This window comes from Calidris pugnax, unplaced genomic scaffold (assembly GCF_001431845.1).
Source record: "Calidris pugnax isolate Ruff unplaced genomic scaffold, ASM143184v1 scaffold14, whole genome shotgun sequence".
In the NCBI taxonomy this organism is placed as follows: domain Eukaryota; kingdom Metazoa; phylum Chordata; class Aves; order Charadriiformes; family Scolopacidae; genus Calidris; species Calidris pugnax.
In genome coordinates, this window is record NW_015090793.1 from 4787663 (window position 1) to 4796883 (window position 9221).

At 43.6% G+C, this 9221-nt stretch overlaps 1 protein-coding gene across 1 annotated transcript; it reads right to left on the minus strand.

Annotated features, from left to right (window-relative positions):
• Positions 1 to 4615: 4615 nt before the first annotated feature.
• On the minus strand, positions 4616 to 9209 carry ADRA2C (adrenoceptor alpha 2C). Its single transcript, XM_014936112.1, has one exon. The coding sequence runs from the start codon at positions 9170 to 9172 to the stop codon at positions 7835 to 7837; it is 1338 nt and encodes a 445-aa protein (XP_014791598.1). The 5' UTR covers positions 9173 to 9209; the 3' UTR covers positions 4616 to 7834.
• Positions 9210 to 9221: the final 12 nt, after the last annotated feature.

Below are 9221 nucleotides of genomic sequence, written 5' to 3' on the forward strand. Positions count from 1 at the left end.
ATTCTGTAAAACCCAAACTTCATGTCCTGCCTACCAGATGGAGACAAGCAAAGGAGAGAAACATTTAGTTTGTGTATCCTGGTAGGATTTGTGTGCAAGTTCTGTGGGCTTGCAACATTCACAGAGCCAGAAGCAGAACTTCAAAGCGCAAGCAGAACTTCATACATTGGAGCTTAACAGGGGTCTGAGAATCAGCAGTGGATTTGCAGCTGGAAGGATTCAAAAAAGGTAGACACTTGTTAAGATTTACCTACCTAAATGCCATTAATCTTTTGGTTTCTCATCAGCATAAGGGGCATGGCAGTCCCTCCTTAATGCATAAAGACATTGATGGACTAAGCATAACAAAGGTTATGTAGCATTTAGATAAGTGATAATGGAGCTCAGAGCTGAGTGCCCATAAACCCAGGGGCCTGAGCTGCCCAGGATCCAGGAGCCTGCGAGTCTGGGCTTTCTGGCACCTTATCCAGCAGCCTGCCCAGGAGCCAGCCAGACAAGCCAGTAAGCAGTCAGGCCAGCAGAAGCTGATTAAAGATCTCCTGGTTTCCATTATATATGGGGCAAACCAGACACATTCTTCAAGGAAAGATCAGATTTCATCGAAGTGGCATTTTTCTGGCAGAAAAAACCATGCCATCCAGGAATCTTTAATCAGTTCTATTGCTAATTGTGTTCTTAAAACAATGCATCATGTTCCTCTGGTATACTATGTGGCAAAACAAAACCAGCAGTCCAATGGACTGACTGAAAGTGTCCCTCTAATCACCTGCTGATGTACTCAAACCAGTGCCAGCCTTAGTGAATGCACATTTATAGACACTTTCAACTCCGCACACAAGCATTTATTGGTGATAAAACAGTGTGGTTTGGAGTGAATTGAGAACTTTTAGCATCACTCCTGTTATTCTACTAGTGGTACTTACATATAGCACAAGACTGCATGGAAGCCTCTCACAGGCGGTCTTCTGGGGAACCCTCCCAGCACACCTGGGAGGAGGAGAAGCACCATCTACCCTTTGTAGATCAGACACCGGGGCATACAAGGCAAAGGCACAGCAAGCCTGCACTGTGCATTGTACTCAGACTGCAAACCCGGACTGCTTTGAAGAGTGCAAAAAGGGAACAGAAAGACAAAGCGAGAGAGCCTGCTGTAATGTGGAGTGATTCAATAGGCACCTATTTTCACACCCTAATCTTTGCCGGCCACTTGAAATTGCTTCTCTTGGTACAGCTGCCAGGGCACCAGCTGAACGGCTCCACACGCTGTTTGCACCAAAACCTGACGAGAGGCACATCTGAGTAGGTGGTCTCAGACAGGGCATCCCCACCACAGACAAGATTAAGCCTTTTCCTTCGTTCAGCTGTGGCCTTTTCTTTTAAAACAGCTGGAGTGGCTGCAGGTTTTCAGGATTTCTCACACTGACACGTGTTCGCTTTCCAGACAGAGAATGTCTTTGTGGAACGAGAGTGTTAGTTCTACTGAGAGACAAAAAGCTAGATCAAATAAAACATTTATATGCCTAAAGGAAGGGCATTTTAGCTGCATCACCTTTATAAATAGTCTATTGGAGAAAGCACTCAGCGAGGAAGTGGGAGACCTCAATATTAATTTCTTACTCCAACACACTAAGTTGAAAGGTATGCTGTGCTCAAAGTGTTCTGCTACAGAGGAAACAATCTGAAATGTTGGGTCAAAGGCATAGAGAACAAAACCAAGAGAAACACACCCCTGCAGCCTAGGGTTAGCCCATTAAGTGTGCTGTACATCTCAGAACCAGTCAGGCTATTATTTCTCTGATTCATGTCACTTACTAGACATCACACCAAAAGACCTACTCCTAGTGGCCTGCTTTTTATTAGAGGAGACTTAACAGGGTTAATGGAGGGAAATATGCATCCTCATTTTTTTTTCCTGTTGTCAACAGGGTGTACAGCTTTCTCTGTCAGCAGAGAGCTATCAGGACAGAGTATCATACAAAATGAATGAATGTTGCTCACAAAAATGCTGAAACACATCTAATTGATTTTGATGAAGCAGGCAGCTATATTTGATTTGTGTTCTTTACATTCAGGACCTTTAATAAAGCATTTTTGTTAAGAGCTACATATAGACAAATTGAATTAAGTGCTCATTTACTTTTCATTAGATTTTTCATAGAAGAAAATTGCTTTACAGCAGGATATCATTTACTGACAGAAAAGCTCTTTTTTCTACTGTAAACAGTATCATTGGAGTAATCAATTAAAAATATGCTTCTGCAATTTTGCATTATTTTTTTTTCCCCAAAAGCAAAGAAAAACAAAAGGGCAGGGGGCGGGGAGAAGGAAGACTGTCATCGTAGTAAGACGTTAGGCTAGGACTGACAACCAGGTTTCAACTCCTAATGTTTTCCATACCCCTGTTTCTTTTTTTCCAGTAAGACACTGGCAATCTTTCTCTACCTTATCAACTATTGTGCAGTTGAAGTAAAAAAATGTTTGGGATAGTGTAGTCAAGGATGTGTGCCAGAGGAGAGATAAACCACTTAAAATTACTTCTGTCTTACTCTTAAGTGCTGCCACTTCAAACAAAGGCAATGTACCAACTGTAGGTATCACCTAAATTCAGACCAAGTACGATAATCACTGTGAATGGAAGATAAACCAGCCTTTCCCACTGAAACAGGACTTGTCATCCAGTTGTTGGAGGTCTGGGCATCTCGTATAACCATCTGAATGCTGACTTTCTGAGCAATTTGCCACTTTTTGCTTCTTTGAGAAGTAGTATTTCTACTGTTTCCATGTTACATAGTTCCCTAAGTCTTTATTATGAGTTCAAAGTGACCGGGAAGCCACAAAATTAAAGCCAGCTCAGTTATCAGAATGGAATCTAGGGAAATTTTAGCAATACACTCATGACCCTTCAGACTGCTGATTATCTCTTTCTCATATGCCTTAAGTGCCAGACTGTTCCCATTTCTGTCCTGAAATGGAGATGTGCAGGGGATATAATAGGAACTGATGCTTTTTGCTAAAACAAGACTATATTCAGTGTAGCATAATTGATGCTACATGGCCTTTTGTGTCCAAGTGCCAAACTGTAATTTTGGCTTAATTTCAAGGACAAAAGACAAACTGAAGCTAGGTGTTGAACGCTGATGTGAGCAATCCCTTGTCTCTACCTTCTCCTGTGTCATCGTTTGTACAGCCTAGTTGAGCCACAGATCTGGAAGACAAATTAACATTTGCTATTGTGCAATGAAAAAGGCAAACTCCTGCATTGTACTTGGCTACAGTGCCAAGAACGTAAGTAAACATTAATTCCTCCAGTGTTGTGGGTTCTTCCTCACACACCGTCCTCCTTCCAAATTAGAGCTTTTTCTCTGAAGCATCTACTTGCCTTCTGCTCACCAACAAGGTCACAATAAGCAACCATGAAAACAAACTCACAGATAGCATCTGGCCTTCATTTTGCACTGCTTGTAGGTATTGTCTCGTTCTCTTGTGCAGTCATAGTTTAAGGTTAGAACATTCTCACGAAATGCATGTCGTTACTGACATTTTCTGCAAAATATTTACACTTCCCAGATGCTGTTCTAACCAATTCCAAGTTCCATAGAGCATAAAAGAGACCAAGTTTTCTTCTCTGAAAAGCAGACATAATCAGATAACGCTCTTCACGAAGCTTATACTGAAAAAATACACTAGGGTTTGTTGCTCTGGCTATATAGTCAAAAACTCCTTGACCCACACCTCCTATGGGTTTGATCAGTAGTCAAAGTCAAGCAGAGAGAATTGCTTTCTTTCAGCTCTTGTAAGTTTACACAGAAATATTTGCTTACATTCCTCAAGCACATTTACTGAAAAAGAGGCAATGTCTAAGGAAGCTCCTAACATCCTTGCCCACACTACCTCCCTCATTCAAAAGTAAACTCCACTGAAGTTTTCTGGGATTACTTACAAAGGGTGATACAGCTCAATGTGGACAAAGCTGCTTGCATGTAGTCCTTCATCTCAGGTCTACTTCTCAGAAGTTGCCAGTGCTCTTTAGAGCAACACGGCTCTTCTGAACAGAGATCACACAGAAAAACAAGGGCCTGATTCTTATTTTAGACAATAATGTAAAGCCGTGAACCTGTCAAATCTCCTATAGAGAAGGCCCCTTCCACCTGCCCCAAGCCTTGAAGAGACTGATTGTGCCATTCTCACTCATGCACAACTCCCACAGCAGAGGGCTGAAGGCCAGCAGCACTGGGTACCCATCCCAGCTAAGTTGTACTGTTCCATATTTCAATAACCAGCCCTTAGTGGTACTGTTCAGAAAACTGGTTTTGAAAATAAAACAATAACGTCTCATTTTAGACTGACAAAATTTTCTTCATGATGAAATAAGCAAATGAACAGCTAAAGATCCGGTGCTTTTTGTTAAAATCAATATGGCTTCACAGCAACATTTCATTCTTCCACCACAGTAAGAGCCAGTGTTTCAAACAGCTCATCAGATGTGATCAAAGACACAAGTGGACACATTCAAAACATAAAATATCTTCTCCCTTTTTCTTAAGCAAAAGCTGCATTGACTATTTTTTCTCCTCTATACGCTATTAGGCAACTTACAGTGGAAGCACAACCACAGTGTGAGTAGCAGAGCTGATAACTTTTTATGAAAAGTTAACACCACACAATATGTTACAAACAAATTCCAGTCTTCAGCTATTACAAGTAATAAGAGAACACTGTAATTAAAAAAATAAATCAGCCCCATTTTACTTCCTTGAAGCATATTCAGTAGTTACATTAAAAACAATTTTTATAGAAATCCTCTGTATTCACTAATTTAGAGGGAAATGCACTTAAAAAGGGTGTATACTGCACAACTTTATTGATGAATATTACTTTTTATCTAGCTCAGAAGAAGTAAGATCCTCTTGAGGCATTGAATCAGATGAGTAACTGTGATGAGAAATAAACAAAAACCACAGAAAATACCCTGGTTTTAAGAATACTGCTGCACATAGAGGTTCAGTATCTGCATCAATCCCTTCTAGACAACTGGAAATGCAAAACAAAAATAGAAGCATTATTTCCTTTATGTTTATAATGACCACGGAATAATTTTATAGCAAAGAAATTACTTTTAAGGCACATCAGTCATTCCATATATACTTCACCTCCACTAAAATCTGACTGTCAATTAAATTTCATTTCCATAGACTCCTTGAATTCTACAAGGAAAAATAAAGGGGAAGGATTGTGTTTACAGGCAACAAATCTTATTTCAAAAGCAGTGCAACAGTGAAACTGCTGTGTGTCTGCAGACTGGGAACCCACTCTCAATAAGCATTAAGCGACAAAAGCAGACCTTTATCTTGGTAGGAACAGGTATCTCTAATGAAGCCGTCCAGTAGCTCAGAGGTAGTAGCTATGTACCATATGTTGCTTTGGTTGCTCTGGCAATTATATAGTTTCTTCAGATTAAACAAACCTGAACTTTTTAGCTACATCTTTACCTACAAATATTATGAGCTTGTTTCAGCTCTTCTTGATGTAACTTTAAAAAGAATTCTCCTTTTTGCAAAGGAGAAAATGGCTTGTAATTTCCTCCATTCAGTTGCTTTTTTTCCTTCATATTTACCTATTTCAGGTACGTACTTGTACCAAACCACTGTTATTTACAAAGGGATGCTGCTGAAAATAAGTCTTAACATCCTCTCTTTAAGTGCAAATGTTTAAACAAAGCTCGTATCTTTCCACAACCACAAGTCTTATTTCAAGAAAGGATCCAATAAGTTACAGACTTAAGACTTTGAAAATGTCTCATTTGTTTCTTTAGTGAAATTGAGCGAACTTCTAATGCATGTGGTGCAATCACCTAATCCTCACTTCGGCAGAACTCCCACTTGAGCTGGCCCTAATGTTAAATTGTCAATTGAATTAACACCAGAATCTGAGCCACCGACAACCTCCTTTTCCAGGGTTAAGTGAACCAAATGCTTACTATGAAAAACTGATGAAACAAAGTGACTGCTCTATCATTCCTCCATATGCCATAGAGATTTCAGGAGAAGAGAGGCTACGGACACCTTTCAGACAGAACAGAGGGAGTAAAGAAGGGGATATATCTAATGATTCCCAGGTATAGATATGAGAAGAGATTTTGTTCTATCTTTCAAAGATCTGTTTACTATGGAAAGGTTCACTTGAGGCAGATGCCAAATCCTGCTGCCTGTGGAAGGAGTGATACACATAAAATGGAGCAGTATTTACCCCACAAACAGAATATACACCTTGCAGCAGCACAGCTGGAGAGGGGATGTAAACGCTCAGCTGAGTCTTACACTCGGTATATTTTCAGTGGCAAATGTACAGACACCAGTCCCTGTCTCTCATTCTCTTCATTACAGTTTATGACATTTTATAAACCCATGGGAAATATTATTTGCTTTAATAACTATTCAAATTCTTCTCCCCTCTTCCCTCCCCTCAAAAAAGTCCTCTGAAATCATAAACTAGAAATACAAACAGTAAAAGGGAAAGAAAGCAGCATTAATATTAAAGGTCTGGAACAGCTGCACGTTCTTTTGTGATTGGTTCACATACACCACTGACAATCTGCAATGTATGCTCGTTAAAAAAATAAATATAAAGGATTTAGTTGGTCTAAAACTGTAAATACGCAGGATTTAAAGACCTTAGTGGTGTGGTGATTGCTCTTCCTCTGAAAATCTGCATAGCAGACTGCCTCCAACTGCCTGTCTGAGAATGAGAGCAGCACGAATTCAGCCCCTGAGATAAGCCTTTTGAGGGGGACCTAAAAAGAGGGGAAAAAAGTTCCCCAGGGCACATGCACGTTGACCCGGTTGGAAATACGATTTTTTTTTTCTTTCTTTTAACTCAGAAAATAATAGTTGAGTTCAACAAAATGATTCTTTTACCACTACCTGCTCCAGAACAGTGAGGTGTTTAAGCTACTGATCTGAGAGGGATGGAGCAGGAACTCACTGCCCGACAGTCCAGCAGGGGGAAATAAGGTCATGGGGTGCATGTGCCCTTTTTCATATTCCATGAAAACATGCAAGACTCCCAGGTTTGTCCAACTGACAAATCAAAAATCATAGGAAGACAGGAAAAGCATTTCCCATCCATCTCTATATGCAAAGACCCCTCCAAGGAAAAAGAAACCCCCATGCTTTCTGTATGACTTAAGCCCTGTGTAAAATCACCATTCAGAAGGTTTTAACAGTACAAAGGTTTATTTAGAAAAGAGTTTGGATTGTTCTTTAGGGTTTTTTTGGCAAACATTTGAATCCTTTCATAACTCAAGAGACTGTCAGTTCCTGGTACTTTGCACTTTCTTTACCCACATAAGCATTAAAGCCAATTTCTTACTGGGACGAGCCCACCACGGGCCCCAGCTGCTCTATTTATAAACACTTAAATCTCTACCACCACTGCTGCTTAATCCTTTCCTCTTGATGTCTCTGCTTGTTTTCCCACAAAGTTCCAGAGCCCATAAAAGCCTCACTGTCTCCCAAACTCAGTGTCTTATTTTCCTCTGCAGACTCCCCGTACCCTCCGTCAGGGTTCAAAGATGATCACTGTGTTCCCCATTTACCCGCTCCACCACCGCTCCTCCAGCACCGTGTCACCATTCTCCACCACAGTGAATGCCCTCAGCCTCCCCGACACTATCCCTGTACCCCACACCACCACTCTGCATCACCGAGGGGGCGAGCCCTATTCCTTCTCTGTAAGCCCAAACCCCATGTTCTCTTCCCTCCCTTCTTTTTCAGCATAGAGCCTTCTCCTTCTCTTTCAACTCCACTCCTGCTCAAGGCAAATCCATCCCTCCAGCTCAGTGCCGGAAGTTCTTCTTCTTCTTCTTAAAGAGAATGTGTTTAAAGGACCTGCGGAAGTCCTGGTTGAAGATGGTGTAGATGACTGGGTTGAGGGAGCTATTGCAATACCCAATCCAGAAGAAGAACTTGAAGAGAGTCTCAGGAACCTCACAGGCCTCCCGGCAAATACCATAGAGGCTGTAGCTGAAGAAGAAAGGGAACCAGCAAACTACAAAGACCCCCATGACCACGGCCAGCACAAAAGTGAAGCGTTTCTCCCGGGCCTGGGTGACTTTCTTACGGCAGATGCTGCTACGCTTCCGGCGACGGCGGTATGAGAAGAACTGCATGGAGCGGTTGCTAGCGCGGGACAGACGGCTACTGGAGTGCTTGGAGGAGTATGAGTAGGAGAAGGACTGGCTCTTGCTGCTTTTGCGGGGATGCTCCTCCCGGCTCCGCCTCCGTCTGCTCTCTGAGGTGCTGCTCTCATCCAGCTCAATGTCCTCCAGTTCAGAGGCTTTGCGCCAGTGGTGCACCGAGTAATGTCCGTTCTCTCCCAGCTGCATCCTCAGGGACGTGCAGCCCCCGGCAGCGCGGCTCAAGCCGTTCTCAGTCTGGGAGGACCCCTCCGGCATCGTACGCTTCTCAGAGAGGGTCCTGGTCCTTAGCTTGGCCACGCGGTAGATGCGGATATAGACCAACACCATGATGAGGCAGGGGGCAAAGAAAGAGCCAATGCAAGAAGAGAGGATGTACCACGTCTCGTCATTGAGCTTGCACTGGGGAAAGACATCTCCTTCAGGGTCCCGGTACATGGAGATCAATGGCGGGAAGGAGATGACGGCTGAAATGAGCCAGACGGTGACGATGATGGCCTTGATCCGCCGGGGGGTCCGTTTGAGGTTGTACTCCACCGCCTGTGTGACCGACCAATACCTGTCGAGGCTGATGGCGCACAGGTGGACGATGGAGGAGGTGCAGAAGAGCACGTCCAGCGCCAGGTAAATGTTACACCAAGCCTTGCCGAAGTACCAGTAATTCATAAGCTCGTTAGCTAAGGAGAAAGGCATGACCAAGGTAGCCACCAGGATGTCGGCGCTGGCCAGGGACACCAGGAAGAGGTTCTGGGGGGCTCTCAGCGCCCGGCTGGTGAGCACCGCTATCACCACCAGCACGTTGCCCACGATGGTGAAGACGATGAGGAAGCCCACCACCGCCGCCAGGCTGGCCACGGCCGCCGGGGAGTAGGGGGAGGGCGGCTGCAGGAGGGCCGAGGAGGACGGCGAGGAGGGGGGCAGCGCCAGGGACTCGTTGGGGGAGCCCAGGCTGGTGTTCACCACCAGCAGCAGATCCATGGTGGGTGTGCGGGCCGCCGGCGTCCTAGAGAGCCCCGCGGAGCCCCCG

Bases quoted from the DNA above. Each gene is read 5' to 3' on its own strand.
- ADRA2C (XM_014936112.1), bottom strand. From the start codon at position 9,172: ATGGATCTGCTGCTGGTGGTGAACACCAGCCTGGGCTCCCCCAACGAG.